This window comes from Mastigoproctus giganteus, chromosome 3 (genome assembly GCF_048544385.1).
Source record: "Mastigoproctus giganteus isolate SK-2022 chromosome 3, ASM4854438v1, whole genome shotgun sequence".
Lineage (NCBI taxonomy): Eukaryota > Metazoa > Arthropoda > Arachnida > Uropygi > Thelyphonidae > Mastigoproctus > Mastigoproctus giganteus.
This window is the reverse complement of record NC_143577.1, coordinates 233588089-233609184: the sequence shown is the minus strand read 5'-3', so window position 1 is coordinate 233609184 and position 21096 is coordinate 233588089. Positions and strand designations below refer to the sequence as shown.

At 35.7% G+C, this 21096-nt stretch overlaps 1 protein-coding gene across 2 annotated transcripts in view; it reads left to right on the top strand.

Moving 5' to 3' along the window:
• Positions 1-21096, top strand: part of IntS2 (integrator complex subunit 2) — a 99423-nt gene that overhangs the window by 41714 nt on the left and 36613 nt on the right. For both annotated transcript variants that reach the window (XM_090370938.1, XM_090370939.1), the window contains exons 9-11: positions 8018-8201; positions 9677-9799; positions 19853-20471. In XM_090370938.1, the coding sequence (XP_090227064.1) occupies positions 8018-8201; positions 9677-9799; positions 19853-20471 (926 nt within the window). The remainder of the gene's footprint in view (positions 1-8017; positions 8202-9676; positions 9800-19852; positions 20472-21096) is intronic.

Below are 21096 nucleotides of genomic sequence, written 5' to 3'. Positions count from 1 at the left end.
AAATTTTTCCTTCATTTTTCTGATAAAAATTGTAGAAATTTCCTTTGAGCAGAATCAGAATGAACCCACGTACCCATGAGTATTCACAATTGCTACTGAATAATTAATATCTCAGTTATGTCTAATTTTTTCTAAGATAAGTCTAGGTATTAACTCCTCTTAGTCTGTACTCATGATATCACGTAATAATAATAATAAAAAATGCAAGATTCATTTATTGAGTACTTGTCATTATTGGAGATTATTTCAGTTTTATAAAGATATAATTATAGCCCAAAAATTCAAAAAACATGGAACTACAAGGTTTGATCAAAATTTCATTTAATGACCTTATAATTCTCAAACACAGCAGTAGCTGAAAGATTGAGTGTGACTTACAACAATATTTTTTTGAGCATGTGCATGTGAAATTTTGACTTATGTCCTGGAATAACAGAAAGCTATTTTGAGTGAAAACATGTTTTTCTCATTTGTGATATGCACTGAAAATGATGAAATTTGAACAATGTGTTAATATTAAATTTTGTTGTTAACTTGGAAAATGTGACATAGAAATGCCTCTTACATATTATGAAGTGATGCATATGATAAAAAATAAGTTTTTGAGTGCTTCCAAAAGGTTTTTTTTTTTTTTGTTTTTTGAAGGAAGTTTTTGATTGAAGATGAAGAAAGAAGCAATTGCCTGTCAACATCCTGACCCGATCAAAACATTAGTGAAATCTGTACCATCATTTAATTGGATCAACAACTGGCTATTCAAGAAATTGCTGAGGAGGTATCACTTTCATTTGGTTTTGTTCAAGTCATTTTGACTAAGAATATGGGCATAAAGTGTGTGAACACCAGGTTTGTTCTCCATATTCTTACCCAAGATTAAAGACAGCATCAAGTCCTTGTTTCATTTGAGTCGTTCAAGCATGATGAGTCTTTATTATATGGGTATGCTAAGGAACCAAGTTTCAAAGCTCCCAGTGGAAAATGTCCTATCACTAAGGCCATAAAAAGATGTAGTGATCAAAATCAGTTGTGAAGGTTATGCTAATTGCATTTTTTGACAACAAGAGGATGGTGTTATTAGAATTCATTCTGTAAGGTGTCATTGTTAATGTAGTCTAATGCTAAGAAGTTTTAATGCAGTTGAGAGACACAAACTGTTGTAAATGACCTGAAAAATGTTGAAGTAGTTGGCTTCTCCACCGCTACAATTTGCTGTGCACATATCACATTTCCATCATGCTGCACTCAACCTTGTTTACCTGGATTTGGCACCATACAACTTTTGGCTATTCCAGAAATACAATCAAACATGACAGCCCACCTAAAAGCATTCACGAAAGAAGACTTGCAAAAATGTTTTGAAATGTGGCAGGCAAGACTGAACAAATGCATATGGTTGCAGAAGGAAATTACTGTATATTGAAGGATATTAACAATGCACATATTTTTAACACTGAATAAAATTAATTTTTTGCAATGTTCATTGAACCATGTAAGTATGATTTAGATTTTTTAATATGGATTTTTCAGTGAATGTATAGTTAAATTACATAGATAATGATAATGAATGTTTTATTGAAGTAAATAAATGACATTCAAATAACAGTAAACTAACTTACACTTTTAACTTTCAGAATTAAATAAATGAAATGCACCTTACGTGTGGGATTTCTGTTTATTCCCTTGCTGTCTCACTGTCAGAACAGAATTTCAAAACTTTCTTTGCTCTGTTGTTTTATGTTATAAAAATATCATGTTTCCAACACTATACTGACCAGATTGCCTTTCCCAAGCTTTTGCAAAACTTCTGCTTCTTTCATTATTGTAGTAGTTTTCTTTTTATGTTCTGACACTTGGTTTTTTTCTTTGAAGCCGCTACTAGAGTAGGATACAGTACACATATAATTTCAGTGAAAGTATTAAGTGTGGCTACTTTATAATTGAAATTGTTTGTATTCTTAAGCATTTGGAATTTTTAAATTTCAAATTTTTCAGTTTGGCTATATTCAAGTATTGAATTTTTATTATGCTTACATCAGTATAGTATTATTTTCATTTTTTTAAAAAATCTATTAACAAATAAGATTAGAATTTTTCATTTTTGGAAATATAGAATTTAATTTACCAAATAAAAAATAGTATTTTATGATGATAATTATGGTAAATATTTCTTGTTTTACAGAAATGTATTAGTATTACAAGGGCTTCCAATGAGAGATTAAAAAAAAGAGAAGAGGAAAAATATGAAAGGCTGACATTATCTTTCTATACATTAAAATAATTTTCCTCCTAATGATATTTATTCAGCCAATGGGGAAAGAGGGATGTGGGTTACGTGTAATATGTAACAGATGCTTGTTTTACTGTGATAAAACAAGCTTCTCTTTAAGCATGGTCACGTGCTATGTTTATCTAACCCGACCACGTGGTACCATTCTTGATTTCCATATGTAACATATTTATTTAAATAAACTAAATGCAACAAGGCATAATATTTTAAGATTCTATATAATATTGGTGCAGATACATCATAGACAACTCTTAAAGAAAAACTACGATTGTAGTGCGAAAGGTACCCACCGATGAAAAGCCAACTAGCTTTGAAATGGTCCTTCTGGGTGGTGGCACCCACCAAGAATAAATACTAATAGTCTTCTCTGTTAGCGAAGTGAGACATATTAGCATTAGCATTAGTAGAGGCATTTGATGCAAGAAAGCAAGCTTATGCAGCATCAGCCAAAAAAAAAAAAAAAAAAGTAACATAAATAAATAAAAATAACCACTTCCACTTCACCCCTCTGGTCGTTCGAAATACCTGTCCAGCTGAGCCTTAAACTTATTTAGGCTATCAACTTCCACGACAAGGGATGGAAGTCTGTTCCACCCACCAACCACCCGCTGGCTAAAGGCAAATTTCCGCACATCTATCCTACATCTGTCTTTCCTCAATTTGAATTTATGCCCTCTCAGGTGATTTTTCTGAGCTAGAGGAAGAATCCCATCAGCATTGAGCATGCTCAAACCATTCAAGGCTTTGTACACCTCTATCAGATCACCCCGCTGGTGCCTAGTTTCCAGACACTGTAATTTGCAAAACTTAAGCCTTTCTTCGTAAGAGAACCCCTTTGTCCCATTCACCAATCTAGTTGCCCTTCTCTGTACTCGTTCCAGCAGCTCTACATCCTTCCTGAAATGAGGCCTCCAGGCCTGTATACAGTACTCTAGGTGTGGCCTGACCATTGCCTTATACAAGGGAATAATCACCTCCTTATCCCTGCTAGAAAAATTCCTATATATCATTGACAATACACCATGAGCTACTCTTGCAGCTCGTCTGCACTGCTCAGAGAACTTCATATCTGCCTGCACCACCACCCCCAGGTCCCTTTCATTCTCTACCACTGTCAGTGTAGTACCACAGAGTTGATACGTTGCTCTGGGGTTGCTGTTTCCCATATGTAGTACTTTACATTTGTCAATGTTAAACTTCATTTGCCACCTCGAAGCCCATCTGCTCAACCTTTCCAAATCCTGTTGCAGCAGCATAGTGTCAGTAGTGTCCTTGACAACCCTGCCAACCTTTGTATCGTCTGCAAACTTGGACATTAAGCTTGATATACCATCATCAATATTATTTATAAATACAGAAAACAATAAAGGCCCCAATACTGAACCCTGAGGGACTCCACTAATAACATTAGTCCACGATGAGCAGTGTCCAATTCTCTGCTTTTGTTCAACAGTGACCTGTACTTGTTAAGTAATTCTGCCGGTCTCCTACTCTTAATATTATTAGTGCCAACGTGTACAACTATATCACCTTTTGTGCCCTTAAAAGATGATATTCGCTCTACAACGTCATCAACCTTTGCCCCTGGCAGACATACCCTGGTCCTGTTCCACCTATCTTTTTTACAAAGCATGTTCCCCGTTTCCCTGACAATAGAGTCACCAACAACTACTAGTTCCTTCGGGACCAGCGCATTCTGCCTTGGGGGTTGTCTCTGTGTCACGCGATGCCCAAGTGCAAGCTCTGGCGTTGATGTGGGCAGCTGAGAGCTTGATGGGCCCCTCAGTTTAGTTTCTTCGAGGGCATCCACCCTGTCCTTCAAGCTCTCATATAGGCCCATAAGAACGCCGAGTTGTTGCCTGATATCGATACACTCCTTGCATCGCGAACACACAGACATCCCCCTTGGCAGTATCATGTCTCGTACCCGATTGCTCTGCAAACATCAAGCAAACAGTGCATTTTATAAGGCTGTGAGTCAGAGGACAACTGCCCCCCTCAGTTCTGCTCTGAGCCACAGCACTTCCATTAGCTTGAGCCTTTTGCTTTGCTGCTCTGGTCTGAGTCATGATTCTATTAATTTATTAATTAATTATGTTATTTATTATATTACGTTTGTAATCTAAGTCGTTATATATATTTATTTAAACGTACAATTTAACTGCTAACGAAGTTCAACTAACGCTATCTAGTACGGTATGTAACCTACGGTATATCTAGTACGGTATCACAATGGCGGGAAAGTTACTAACGGTAGCGGTAGTTACGAACACGTGGAAACCCTTACCGATACTTTTACAAGGCCGAGTAAAGAATAAATACACCAAATTAATCAAAAAATCACAAAATAATGTTATACTACTAAATTTAAATCAAAAGTTTTAGAAAAACAATAATTTCAAATCAATAAATAAGAAAAATCCACAGCGGCTTGGAACACGACTGTCACTAGTGCCTCGTCAGCAGACTCTTCACTAATCTTGTTGCCCTTCTCTGTACTCGTTCCAGAAGCGCTGCATCCTCCTTGAAATGAGGCCGGCAGCGTATACTGTACTCAAGATGTGGCCTGACCATTGCCGTAAACAAGGGGATAATCACCTCCTTATCCCTGGTAGAAAACTTCCGGTATATCATTGACAAGACACTATGAGCTACACTTGCAGCCCGTTTGCACTACTCAGAGAACTTCATATCTGCCTGCACAATTACCTCCAGGTCCTTTTCATTCTCTACCACTGTCAGCGTAGCACCACAGAGTTGATACGTTACTCTGAGATTGCTGTTTCCCATATGTAATACTTTACATTTGTCAATGTTAAACTTCATTTGCCACCTCTCAGCCCATCTGCTCAACCTTTCCAGATCCTGTTGCAGCAGCATAGCGTCAATAGTGTCCGGCCAACCTTTGTATCGTCTGCAAACTTGGACATTAAGCTTGATATACCATCATCAATATTATTTATAAATACAGAAAACAATAAAGGCCCCAATACTGAACCCTGAGGGACTCCACTAATAACATTAGTCCACGATGAGCAGTGTCCATTGATTACCACTCTCTGTCTTCTCCCCCTCAACCACCCCTTTATCCATAGCAGCAACTTGCCTCCAATGCCACACTGCTCCAATTTGTGCAGCAGTCTTCCATGTGCAACAGTATCAAAAGCCTTTCTAAGATCCAAGTATATAATATCAAAGTTATTCCCTGCATCCAGTTCTTTTGTGACTGCATCATAGTATCCAATCAAATTGGTCAGGCAAGACTTCCCCTTAACAAAACCATGCTGTGTCCTAGCTATAACTGAAGTCTTGTCTAGATGATCCTGCAGTGCTTCTTTCACCAGTGCCTCCATTCATTTTCCGGGAACAGAAGTTAAACTCACAGGTCTATAATTACTTGTGTCAGCCTTTGATCCCCCTTTGTGAATTGGGGTCACATTTGCACATCTCCAGTCAATGGGTACCTCCCCTGAGTCCAAGGAAGCTCTCATAATTATGGCTAAGGGTTTGCTTACCTCCTTTGCTGCCTCCTTTAATATAACTGGATAGATCCCATCCACCCCAGGTGCCTTTCCCGTGTTTATCTTCAACAATTTCTCCTCCACTTTGCTCTCAGTTATTACAAGATTCTCTAGCTTACTGCTAGAGTTGAATACACCTCTGGCATTCCCCTCGCTGAATAACTCCTCATGTGTGAATGTCGATGCAAAATATTCATTTAGTTTGTTAGCTACCCGAGCAGGGTCATCAACAGTTGACCCATCAATCTCAAGTGGACCAATCTGATTCATCCCCTTCCTTCTAGAGTTTACATAAGTAAAGAACTCTTTGCTGTTTTTCTTCGCATCCCTTGCCAAGGATCTCTCGTAATCTGCCTTCGCCTGCCTAACCTCCTTTGTAACTTGGTTACAGATCAACTTGTATCTATCATAGGCGTCCGTGTCACGTGTTAATTTGTATGTATCCCATGCATTTTTCTTCTCTGCCATATGCCTCATTAGTTCATCTGACAACCATTTAGGCCTAAACCTTGAACAATATTTCTTAGTTGGTATGTATAGCCTAGTAGCTTCCACGATAAGTTCTTTGAATGCTTCCCATTTTGAATTTGCTGTTGGCAATATCATCAGTTGATCCCACTGTATAGAATTTAAATACTGTCTCAGTCCATTGTAGTCGCCTTTACGAAAGCAATACCCCTTCCCTTTACCCCTAATGGTAGTTACCTCTTTGAGTAACTCCCACTTCAGCACACTGTGATCACTGCCACCAAGTGGTTCATTTATCTGCAGATTCTTAATGCATGAAGAATCACTACTGATAATCAAATCAAGAGTATTACTCCCTCTAGTTGCCTCCCGAACATGCTGATGTAGAAAACAATCATCCAATAAATCCACAAAAGCCTTGCTACTGTGTGAGTGACCAGCCCCCAAATTCCAGTCAATATCTGGGAAATTAAAATCCCCCATTATAAGACTCTCTGATTTACTGGCCCACTCTATTTCTCCGAACAGTTTCTTATTATACTCATCAGAGTCATTAGGCCTATAGCACACTCCTACTCTCAATTTTGATCTCCCAATGCTTATGTCACACCAAACTGACTCGACACTGCACTGTCCAGCGATGTCGACTGGCTTCACTTCCTTGGATTTTATGTGTTTTTTAACTAATAGCATAACCCCTCCTCCCTTCCTATCCTGTCTATCCTTTCTGTAGACATTGTACTCCCCAAATTCCAGTTCTGCATTTCTTATATCTGTGTGACACCACGTCTCTGAAATCCCCACAATATCTGCCTTTGATGTTTTGAGCAATACCTCAAATTCATCAAATTTATTTACTAAACTCCTAGCATTGGTGTACACACAAGTATACATGCACCTGTTCTTTTTCTTAGCTACCCTAACACAACCCATGTGTTTACTTGTACCCCAATGATTCCCAGCAGTCTCTGAAATATCCTGCATCTTATTTTCCAGGCTGTGGCTCATTCCAATAGAAGCAGTGCAAGAATCACTTTCACCTCTGCCAGTGGCTACTGTTAATCTATTAGTCCTTGTATCCCCCCAATCTAGCAGTTTTCCGACCCACCTAACATTGCCTCGATAGCATCAGCAAACATTCTTGCACCCTTTCTATTTAAGTGTATCCCATCCCTGTAGAAGCAGTCTCTCCTGTTAACAAGTAAAGACCAGGCTGAAAAAAATTCTACCCCTTGAGCCCTGCACAATCTTTCCAGGGCCGAATTGATTGACAGGGCTCTCATCATATACTCCCTCCTATCGTGTCTGGGCAGAATTGCAGACACTTTCAATTTCAACCCTAATTCACGGCTTTTTTTCATCAGTGACCTGTACTTGTCAAGTAATTCCGCCGGTCTCCTACTCTTAAGTGTTACTTATTCGGGGTAGTGCAATACTTGGTAACTCGTTGTGAAGGATGAGCACAATATGAGATACAGATGAAATGATGCCTTTCACACTAAGGTCATAGTTTTTCTTTAAGAGTTGTCTGTAGTGTATCTACACCGATATTATATAGATATCGTAACATTTATGTATTCATAGCTGAAGAAGAGACACAGTGTCAAAAGCTTCTGTAAGTATTTTATTTTATTTTATCAAAAGAAGCGAGTGCAGTGAGCAAAGTTCCCTAGTAAATAATTATTTTTATTCTTTCATGCCATTAATTTCTGTTAATGTTTGTTTATAATTCTATTTTTAGTGCTAGTGGAGTGAGTGCATCTTTTGGAGAAATGTTACTTCTCATCGCTATACATTTCCACAGCAATCAAATTAGTTCAATTGCAGACTTGGTGTGCTCTACTTTGGGAATGAAAATTCCAATAAGATCAAATAATTTGGCCAGAATAAAAACTATTTTTACACAAGAAATATTTACAGAACAGGTTGGTATAAATGCTGGTTATCAATAGTTAACAAACAAATAAAATTGATCTAATATAAGTGTGTACTAAAAATAATATAATTATGCTTATGGTAATGTAGTTTACATTAAAGATTCAAATTTCAGTTGTCAAAATAGATATAATCCAAATCTGTATCTATGAAAATATATTGCATATATTTTGATAGATATGGTTTTTGGTACAGCACGTTGTCTTGATAACAGAACAGATTTGCATTTAGTTAACTGGAGTGTAGTAATGTAGAGATTTGGGTGGTATTTGCCACCATGTGCCAGTTCTCTCATAGTCCACTCTATGAGGGAACTGTGAAGGTGCTAAGATGGCTATTTATTTATTTATTCATATGTAAAATAAAAAATACTGTACTTTTAATTTTATTTATTGATAGTAAAAGATAAAAATAATTTTATTATTTTTATGCATGTTGAAAATAAACAAATGGTTTATAAAAAATCTTGGAAGCGTGAAACTACACACTGTTTTATTTTTTAGTACCCTCTTACAATATTTCTTTATTATTTTTTAACTTCTTATTGTGTGATGTTTTATGTTTAAAAAGTATTCTTTGGTGAGTAAAACAGTAGTTATTATTATTATTGTATTTTTGTATTTAAATAAAGGGGGAACACATATATTACATTGACCCCAGGCAACATATAATCTTTCCAAGCCTCTGCTGGTTTGATTAACTTGACAAAATGCATAATTATTTTACTTTTTGCATTTCTTTAAGGATTTTGCACAGTTGCCAAACTATTCAGATTATTATATTTTTATAATGTCGGTTGAATACCCTCACCTTAATATTGGTATTAACCATATGGTGTAAGAAACCCCTAGATCTTTGCTGCACCAATCAAAAATTAATTAAATAATAATAAAATAAAATTAACTATCTATTTGACTCCCTCCTCACGTTGGTCCTCAACCACATGTGAAAGCAACTTATTCTAGTAATTGACAACTTGCTGGCTGAAATAATTGGCTGTGGTTCTTTGCCTTGATGAATTTTTGCATTCTATTGTTATGCAAACAAAAATAGGAACTAAATACTGTATATGAACATGTTTGACACTAAACTGTATTGAAATTTGAATTTTTGGATTTCAAAAGTTGGTGTTTTTGATTTGCTGCTGCAAAATTTAAAAATACTGAGAACCCCCTATACTAGAGACATTAAGACTTCTGAAGTATAATAAATGGTTTTAAGATGGAAAATACTGGTATGGCATTTTGTGCATTGTTGAGAATAGAAGGGTTTTTTTTTTATTTGTGTTAATGGGTTGACATTAACAAATTGTAGATCTTTGGAAAATATCTTTTTTTTTTTTTTTTTTTTTTTCAACTATTAAAATTCTTTTTTATTTTATCTTGTTATATGTTATTTATCCGAGTAGTTATTAACACAATCTACTTGCATTAGTTAACATAAACTGTTCTTACAATTCTAATAGGTAGTGACAGCTCATGCTGTTAAAGTTCCTGTAACTCCAAATCTGAGTAGAAATGTTACTGGCTTCTTACCTGTCCATTGTATCCATCAGCTTTTGAAAAGTAGAGCTTTTACAAAATACAAAGTAAGTATTACTATTAGTAAAAGTTTATTGCATTGAACTAAAATAAAGGAGAGGAAAAGGATATTTATACCATAGAATGGATTCTCAATTGGGGGTGAAAATTGGGTTGGGGGGGGGCAAAAAATCATGGGTATTATAGGGTATCTGAGGTTTGTGGCCCTCTAGTTCAACCCAACTCGACAACATCTTATTCCTTAATATTTAATTTCTCTCACTGGGTTTTCTTTTCCCCTGAGACAACTGATTTTTAATATATAGGTATATTATATTACTCACTCCTAATGTTATATTAGGAGTGAGTGAGAAATTTTGATAAAAGGAAAATAGTGGGCATGATTTCATTCAACCACCATTACTTTTCATAGGCATTAAATGCCTATGTGCTGTCAGAGATTGTCTCCGAATCTGAAATCCTTGCCATTTGTGCCTTTCCGACAGCTCGACCTTGGCGGCGGCATGTTGGGCATCGTTTATTTATTTATTCTTTTGGCTCATTGGTCAATATATGAGGAATGGATGGGATGAGGAAATGTTTCAGTCTATTGTTTCTATGCAGAGATGGGGGAAATACCTGCTGCCGTTTGACACTAAACATTCTATTTTTTCTACTTTCTAAGCGACAGTTAGTATTGATTTATTGTTTCCTTGTGGAAGTTTGTTTATTTTTGATCAACAATGCTTTTGTGACTGACACGGGCTATGAGAGTTATTTATATTTTATTATTTAATTCTTTGTAGTTATTCAACCCATCATCAATCATGTCAAGTGATGAAAAGAAAAAGTGTCAACAGTATCTGGATGAATATCTAACAGTATCTGGTTTTATTGAATGCCCATTCAACAGTATCCAGACAGTAACTGGTTTTATTGAACGCCCATTCAACTCAAGGCAGTCTAGTGTCTTATGTGTAATAGTTCTTTTTCAAATGAGGCTATGAAACCATCAAGACTTATAGATCTCTTAAACAGGAAACATCCTGATAAAGTTGGTAAACATATCAAATATTTTAAACATTTAAAACAGAATTTTGAGCAACAGTAACACTGTTACTTCCTTATTTCTGAAGAACACAAAAAAAAAGATGATGGAATGATTGCATCTTATAAAATTGCAGAAATTATTGCAAAAACTGGTAGTGCACATACAGTTGCTGAGACTGTTATGTGACCTGCATTAGAGACTGTAATTTCAACAATGATGTGTCAAAATCTTTCCAGTATTTTAATTTATTCTTTGTATAGTTGTTTGTTATATACGTCACTGTCGTTAGGTATATAACACACTCCTACTCTCATTTTGGTTTTCCCTGTGCTTATATCACACCAGACTGACTCAACGTTGCACTGGCCACCCATGTTGACTGGATGCCCTGCTTTAGATTTTATATCCTTCTTAACTAAGAAGGACAAAATCTAAGGGCCCTGCAGCTAAATGGGCAGAGGAACAACAGAGCAACACTATCATGCTGACCAACACAAAAACTCAGACTATCTCATGTCTTTACAGAATGTGCCACAGCACATTCTTGTGCTGACAGTATACAAACTTGGGGATGGGGTGATCCCTGGTGCCACTTGACATTCAACACTACACATTATATCCCTTTCTGTACACATTGTTCTCCCTATATTCAAATTCTGCATCCCTTATGTCTGAGTGATATCATGTCTCTGATATCCCCCACAATTTCTGCATTTGTTGATTTAATCGGTACTTCATCAAATTTATTCACTATGTTCCTCTCATTGGTGTACATGCAAGTATACATGCACTTGTTCTTATTCTTAGTTACCCTAACACAGTCCATGTATTTGCTTGTTTTTTGATGACCCATGGGAGGACTTGAAATGTTACTGTATTAGCTTGGGATAATACACAGACCATACACTAACTAGAGCACTGGCAGAGGTGAAATTATTTTATTAAGTAATGAATGTAAACATCCTTTTCCTTTTTTTCTGTTTTATAAATTAAGGTCACATACATTCTTTAGTGTTTAGTAATCCAAGGCCCTATGTAAGGTAAGAATGGATTTACAATCCTGGAGTGTTCAAATTAAAAACTTTCATTCCCTTTCTTTACTTTTTACTTTCTTATTTTCCTTGTTTCTGTTTTCCAATTTATTAGATTATTTGAAGGCAAGGAAAGCATTCTAGCTATCCTTTTTCTTTCTGTTACGTTTACCTTTAATGCACTTTTTAGTAGTTATATTAATTATTTCCCTCTTTTCTCCCCACCTCCATGTTATTATGTATTTTAACTCTTAGCATTTTAGGGTGTTTCACCTGGAATTGAGTAATGGTTTAATGCAATGCTGTTTAACAAGTGTAGTTTTTTGTTTGCATTCTTAAGGAATCTTTTATTCAAATACCTGACTCCCCACTGATGAAGTGCCGATTAGGTGTGAGTTTGCCATTTCTGACACTCCATACAGTGTGTAAATAATATCAATGAATATTAGTGGGTCTTAGTATGGCATTCCTTCCATTTAAAGGTATATTATTTACTTCGAGGTAATAGACCAAACTTAATGATAGGTTTGGTCTATTACCTCTGTCGAGATAATAGATCAAATGATAGCACTGTAAGAGAGTTTTGTATCAGCTAACAAGTAATCTTACTGCCACTTTTCTGCCTGAAAGGTGTTTGTAATAGTGGAATGTTATTGTGTGTGATTGTAGTTGAAGCTGTACTTTGTCAAGGAGTTAGTTATATTTCTGCTTCAGTATGGTATATCACATTTCATTATGTACATCACTTTTGCATTTCTCCTCACACAACTTCAGTGAATAACAAAACAAGGAAACTAATAGAACAAGCATAACTACAAAATAAATCAGACATTCCTTCATACTTCTAATTCACATTATTTTAAATATCTCAGTAGACTTTATTTTCATCCCATTAAATTATGACATGACATTGCATGTCACATTTTAGTGGAATTTATTGAGCAAATTTTAATAAAACTAATTAAATGTAACATGTCTTTAAAATACCATTGTACAGTTGATTGCAGTTAAATCAGTAAAATTCTTTACTATCTCCAAATAAACTATATAGCAGTAAGCTAAAATTTGAAACAGAAAAGTAAGAAAAAAAAAAAAAATATATATATATATATATATAATGTATAAATAATAATTAGTTCTAGTAAAAATTAACGGCTAAAAAAGAATGATAGATTATTATATAGGGGATGGTTTATGGACCCAGGGCACTGCTAGTATTAGCAGAAATACCCAGCAACCATAATGGAATGTAAATAAGTAGAATAGAGTATGAGTGGAGAATGCTGACCTGTCAGATGTACTTACAATGGAAAAAATTAAATAAGTGCCTGAAAAATAAAAGCAGATTAAATCAAATAAAATACTACAAATAGTACTTAATGCTATAGATCCTAAGATTTTAACTTCTTCATCAAGGGTCAGCAGCCAAAATCAAAGGAAATACAGCAAGAAGTAAGGCCTCTGTCTCTGATATGAAATATACATAGCAAGCAGAAAAAAGTGAGTTATTGTATATGTCATAGCCAACCTGACAGAGACCAAAATGAAAAGGAATAAGAAACAAATCAAATATAATTAAAATTAAAAGTAAAATGCAAAAATCAAAATAAAATTAATTCCAATAAAAGTAAAATTGAATAAAATAGCACGCAGGCCTAAGTGAACTTAAATAAAGGAAATGTATTATGAAGATGAAAGGATATAGTCAAAGTAATGCAACTTACCGTGTTGCCAGGCAGGAGCCAGTGAAATGGGCTGAGGGAAGTGAACATCAACAAGGCTGTATCGGTGACCAAAGAAGTTAGCAAATTAGTTCCCAGCATATTTATAACATGTTGAAGTAACCTTCTCCCCCGAGTATGGGGGGAGAAGGTGTTAAATAGGTCAAAGTAAACTTTACCTGAGTGACAGAGCAGTTGGCAATTAAACAAATGAGGCATATCGACTGGTATAGGGCAGAAATCCATAACTTACAAAGTAGCATTAAAAGACTCTAAACTTTGTCAGAGATGAAAAAAAGTGAGAGATAGCAGAAAAATAGCATCTCGAATATTGCTTTCGGTCAGCTTAATTGCGCACGAGAAATAAATAATATAGAGTCTAAGAACAGTAAAAAGCCATTGGAAGAAGGGGAATACAGTAGTGCTCGGGCTGTCTGGGGTTGCAAAAGCCAATCAGCGGGCACAAGTTTTCTAGACTGTGAGACACCAAAGAGGCCAGGGGATATTGACTGTACGTTTTATACAAGCCTGAATGTAAAAGGATATCAACCTGCTATTATATTGTTAATATCTCTTTTCTCTCTGATCAGTCACTGAGGGTGATGGTAAATGGCTCTCTGTCTTCTAACTTCTCCACTAATGTTGGTGTCCCTCAAGGTTCAGTTCTTTTCCTCTTGTATATTAATGATCTTCTTCCATTGGCTGGAAATCCTATCCATAGTTTTGCCAATGATAGCACATTGCATTCCACTTTCCATTTTGAGAAACCTTGCCCTGCTCAATCAGCTTCAACTTCTCGAATATCAGCTACCAATTCCTTAAATGCCTGTCTCCAGGTAATTCTCCAGTGGGGCAAAGACAACTTAGTTGATTTCAATCCTTCTAAAACTCAGTCCTGTCTTATATCTCGCAAAAAAGGATTCTCCTGCTTCTGTACTTATCTTTGGTGACACTCCGATTTCTAGGCAAGTTGGTATATCTTTTTGGGGATTACCCTAACTTCTAATCTCTCTTGGCACAAGCACATACAAATTCGCGTTACTTTTCACTCTATACAAATCTCAAATCTGCCTTACCATGGAATATTGTTCCTGCAACTGGGGCGGTGCCCCCAAAACCTCTCTCAGGCTTCTAGATTCCATTCAGAAGAGGGCAGTTAAGTTAATTAAAGATTCATCTCTAACAGTCTCTCTGCACTTGCTGTCTCATAGATATACTGCTTCTGCTGCATACCTTTTCTACAGATACTTCCATGGGCACTGTTCTTCTGAATTGGCTTCTATAATTCTCGCTCTCTCTTTCTCTCTTCCAAAACAATCTGAACACGTGTCGCCAATATCCATTTACGGTCCAACTTCAAACTCACAGAACCAACTTTTCATCTTCCTCGTTTATTCATTCAACTGCCGTTTTCTGGAACAATCTTCGTTCGTATGTTTTTCAGCACCTCTGTAACCAGGTGGGCAGGAGCAGCAGTGCATAGCACACGCTTCTTGATTAGACTGGGGTTCGAGCCCATGAACACCAAATACGGAGGATGCGGAAAGGTCAGGGAATGACCACCGCATATCCCTGGAGCAATATGGCCTTAGTTGCTAATGCTCCTAAAAACCAAATAACAACAACATATGTCTTTCCTGAAAATTACAGTCTACAGAAGTTCAAGTCTAATGTCAACAAATATCTTCTGTCGTCTTCTCAACCTCCTACCCAAGCACGGTACTAAGTACTATAGGTTCTAATACCACTTGTGTTTGGGGTTTTCATAAAAAAGAAAAAAAAAAACAAATATCAATATGGTTGTCAATCAACTTTTTAAATTATATTTTATGACATTTAGTGCTTTCTTAAAATGCTGGTAAAGGAAGGCTGAAGAGAAATTATTACCAAGTAGTTTATTATGGAGAATTTTGATATTATCTAAAAAGAGATTGTTGTTATTACATGTGGTGGAAATCCTGATGCATTGAGAGAGAGAGAGAGAGAGAGAGAGAGAGAGAGAGAGAGAGAGAGAGAGAGAGAGAGAGAGAGTGTTATATTCGAATGCACTTTTTTTGAGATGTCGGAATGCCAATGGGTGAAGTTGACCACATTAAAGTTAAAGGCATCTCTCTTGTTATATGTTATATATGTTAATTGCAGTATGTGGGCTGTTGATGTTAATGTCAAGGTCTAAGTAATTAGCTGAATAGTCATTTTTTGTTGTTCTTTCCAGAGTGAGTTCTGGAAAGTTCTGGTTACCAGAACTCACTCTGGAAAGAACAAATCACAATGACTATTCAACTAATTACTTAGACCTTGACATTAACATCAACAGCCCACATACTGCAATTAACATATATAACAAAAAGAGATAACTTTAATGTGGTCAACTTCACCGATTGGCACTCCAACATCAAAAAAGTGCATTCAAATGTAACACTCTCTCAATGCATCAGGATTGCCTGTATATATAATAAGAACAATCTCTTTTTAGATAATATCAAAATTCTCCATAATAAATTACTTGGTAATAATTTCCCTTTGGCCTTCCTTTACCATCTATTTAAGAAAGCACTAAATATCATAAAATATAAAAAGTTGATTGACAATCATATTGATATTAACAATATAATAGCAGGTTGATATCCTTTTACATTCAGGCTTGTATATAATGTACAGTCAATATCCCCTAGTGTCTTTGGTGTCTCACAGTCTAGAAAACTTGTGCCCACCGATTGGCTAACTATGGGGGTATTATATTTTGTTAGTTTTTTTTTTTTTTTTTTGGAATTGTTTAGGTTTATGTATTTTTTATAATACAATATCATTACTGACTTAAGCACATGAGGCATATGCCTAGACCTATGTCCAGGGACCTACTATTGGTACAGGTTTTACAACCCCAGACTGCCCAAACACTACTGTCCCTTTCTTCCAATGGCTTTTTACTGTTCTTAGACTCTATATTATTTATTTCTCATGCGCAATTAAGCTGACTGAAAGCAATATTCGAGATGCTATTTTTCTGCTATCTCTCATTTTTTCATCTCTGACAAAGTTTAGAGTCTTTTAATGCTACTTTGTAAGTTATGGATTTCTCCCCTATACTGGTCGATATGCTTCATTTGTTTAATTGCTAAATCCCCTGTCACTTGGGTAAAGTTTACTTTAACCTATTTACACCTTCTCCCCCCCCCCTATACTTGGGGTTACTTCACATGTTATAAATATCCTGGGAACTAATTTGCTAACTTCTTTGGTCACCGATACAGCCTTTTTGGCATTCACTGACATCAACCCATTTCACCAGGTCCTGCCTGGCACCACAGTAAGTTGTTCTACTCTGACTAGTTCCTTTCGTCTTCATAGTACATTTCCTTTGTTTAAATTCACTTAGGGCTGCTTGCTATTTTATTCAATTTTACTTTTATTGGAATTAATTTTATCTTGATTTTTGCATTTTACTTTTAATTCTAATTATATTTGATTTGTTTCATATTCCTTTTCATTTAGGTGCCTCCGTAGCCAGGTGGGCAGGAGCAGCAGTGCGTAGCACACACTTCTTGATTAGACCGGGGTTCGAACCCATGACCAACAAAGGTCAGGAGGATGCGGAAAGGTCAGGGAATGACCACCGCATATCCCCGGAGCAATATGGCCTTAGTTGCTAATACTAAAAGCCAAATAACAAACAAACCTTTTCAATTTGGTCTCTGTTGAGTCAGCTATGATATATATGTCAACTCACTTTTTTCCGCTTGCTACATGTATTTCATATCAGAATCAGAGGCCTTACTTCTTGCTGTACTTCCTTTGGTTTTGGCTACTGACCCTTGATGAAGAAGTTAAAATCTTAGGATCTATAGCATTAAGTACTATTTGTAGTATTTTATTTTATTTAATCTGCTTTTATTTTTCAGGCACTTATTTAATTTTTTCCATTGTAAGTACATCTAACAGGTCAGCATTCCCCAATAATACAGTAAAAAAAGAAACCAGATGCAAACGAGTCTCTACGCCAAAACGGGACCGTGTTTTGAAGCACTTATGCCTTAAAAACCGTAAAGCTTCTTCTTCTGAAAGGAGAATGGGAAGAACGTACAGGAGTGGTAGCAAGTGCAGTAACAGTCAGAAGATGCCTCTTCAAAAATGGACTTGTAGCCCATCGTCCTAAGATGAAGTCCCTCCTCACACAAAAAATGAAAAAGGCTCGCTTAATTTAGTGTAAGGAGCATGTCAAATGGACCCCCAAGCAGTGGAAGTCAGGTATTTTCTCGGATGAGAAGAAATTCAACTTGCATGGCTCTGATGGGAGACAAACAATTCGCCGTAGATGTGGTGAAGAATACCATCCAGACTGTATGGTGTGTACAGTGAAATTCCCTACCAGCCCAATGATATGGGGGCTGCATTTCGTATCGTGGATTAGGTCACCTGTAGTTTATAAAAGGTTCTGTAAATGCCAATAGATACCCTGGCTATATTGGAAGGCAAATTGCTGCCAACCATTAGAGACCATTTCAACCTTCCAAGTAACTGCATCTTTCAGGATGACTGCTCCTTGTCATCAGGCAAAAAGTGTAAGTAGGCACTTCTGTAGTTACTTTAGCTTCATTTCTGCATTAGCGGTTCGACAGTAATGTGTTTACATTTGTTACAGGTGAAAAAATGGTTGGAAGAACGGTCCATTACAACTCTTAGCTGGCCAGGAAACAGCCCGGACCTGAATCCTGTAGAGAACTGTTGGCATCGTGTGGAATCTGCAGTTGCCAGAAAGAAAACAAAGACCCTTTTAGAACTTCAGGAAGCCATAATTCGTGTTTGAAACCACAAACTATCAGTTGATTATCTTCAGAAATTTATCTTTTCAATGCCTCGACTGTGTGCTGCCGTCATCAGGGCCAGAGGTGGTTCAACTAAATATTAGTTTGCACCTGGTGAACTTTTCATTTTGTTTTCCATTTAAAATGATAAACTGAAGCAAATTGAGGGCTTCTGATAACATTTCAGCCATAATTGTCGTGTTTACCAAAACGGTTGTATAAAGATTGCAAATGCTCATTTTGGAATATTTTGAGAGCACCTGTCAAATATTACTTAACTTTGCCTTATCAAATATTTTGCCTTATCACCTGTCAAATATTACTTAACTTTGCCTTAACTATGTTAACTTTAATGTCAACTTTAACTTTAATGTTTATATTTATTACTTAGCTTTGCCTTAACTATGTTAAGGCAAAGCTGAGTAATAAATATAAACAAAAGATATTAATAAATATCTTTTTTTTATATTTCTATTTGTTGATGTGCTAGTTATTAATGTAACATGCCATCAAGAAATTCCTAGGTGATGCACTTTCTTTTAACACCAGTGTACATACAAAATCAATAACTTCAAAAAATCTCTTTGAAGGGATTATTTTATTTCTTTAAAGACAAATTTATTCCTTTTAAACTAAAATGAAAATAAGAATAAAATAAAAGATAGTAACAAATTTTTTTTTTGTTGCTCATTCCCAACTCAGGCAGCCTTTTTTGTTCGATTAATATTAAAATCTATTCAAAATGGTACTTCAGGCAGTCATCTGTCTGAAATACTGCCACCCCTTGTGGCAGCATTTCTGCCCATCTTATGGCAGTACCTATGGCATTGTCATAAGATGAACATAGAGCTGCCTTAAGATCAACACCAAGATTTCTAGATGAGAACACATTTCTTTATTTGGAATAACCTACTTCTGGGGGGGGGGATATTTGGAAACCTCTAACAGTTTTCAGCTTTATCTGAAAGAGAGCAATCAGCTTAATCATTGATCTTTTCTTTCACAAACTGACTCCAGTACCTGTTATACAAATGATCAGTTTTTGTTATCTTTTTTACAGATACTTTTGAAATGGCATCTCTAGTTCTATCTCTTTTAGTATACATTTGTGGTCTAATTTCAAACTCGTCAAACTAACATTTCTTCTTCCTCTTTATTCATTCACTCTCCTTCTGTTCTTGGGAAGAACCTTTTTTAATATATTGTTCCTGAAAAATCGAACCTATATAAATTTACTATCATTGTTAAATATGTCTTCTGGCTTTCCAACCATCAGTCCATCCATCATTATTTTGGAGGAATGCTTCCAAGGTATTTATAAAAAACTATAATGTTTCTTAGTTGTCCCATTTATAATTTTGCTTTATTATTCACTTTGTTGCAAAGGCATATGAATAATTATATCTGACATTTTAGAATGTTTTGAACAAAATTTAATGCAATTAAATCTTAGTCATTTAATGCAATTAAAATATACTTTTCAGATTGTGCTTTCCTTTTAATATTTGTTCAGGTACCCATCAAAGACTGGATTTATAAACAAGTTTGTAGTACTGTACCTCCTCTGCATCCAGTTCTTCCACCCCTGATTGAGGTGTATGTGAATTCTGTTCTTACGCCTAGCTCCAAAAGTTCGCATGACACTACAAATGAACCTATTACAGAAGAGGAAATTCTCACAGTGTTTCGGAATTCTGTGTTTATGCCACATGATCAAAATAAAGATGAATTTTCATCTTGCCATTCAGGCAGAAATACTCCCATTAGTATGGAAGTTGACGAACTTCCAAAATCATTAACCTCTCAACTATTACTGCTTTACTACTTGCTCTTGTATGAAGATACCAGACTTTTCAATATGAAAACTATTGTTTCTTCAGGACGAAAAGTTAAACGCTATTCTCCTCAGTTCATCGCACAGTTGCCTATTTTTTACCTCATCCAGCAAGCACAGAGAGATCAACAGCAGTTTGCAGGCTTATTTTCTCCTCTTCTGTCCCTCTTGGCCACACATTTTCCTCATTTATGTTTAGTAGAAGACTGGCTTGCAGAAGAAAGTGATATGAATGTTAAAAGAAATTCAGAATTTTTGGGAACAAAAGCTGTATCACTTCATCATAACTTGAATACAGGTATGTATATATTAGATAATTAAAAAAAGAAGTCACTTAAATTTTTTTAAATGTATTTGTGTATCAAAATTAAAAGTTTATATTTTAGCTGAATTAATACAAGTTGAATTAAAATGGAATTTGAAGAAAATATCAGTCTGATTGTGTACATAGGTATAACTGTTTTACTCTAGATTTTATTTTGACATCTTCCATCCATTGTTTCTCTAGTCTAAAATTTAGTCTTTTTCTTTAGTGTTTTAGGGTGTCTCTTGTAATGGTGCCATAACCACTCTACATCACCTTCCTACCTTCATATCCTATTTATTTTTCTGGGAGCACGAGTGTGTACTTTAGGTTATTTCTTGATTTGTACTATCTTATACATGATACAGTTGAGCTTGGTTATAACGAGCATCAAGGGACTGACAGAATTTCCTTGTTATAACCATTACTCATTATATCAGTGATATTGGAGATACGGAAACCCCTGGGCCATTAAACAACAAACACTTTATATCAGTGATGAGTTAAATCTACCTCCTATTTTTTTTAAATTCTCAATAACCTGATAAAAAGACATTTGAAAAACAAAATAAATATTAGAGAGAAAAAAATAATATAAGTATACAGTAAACCCCCGCTA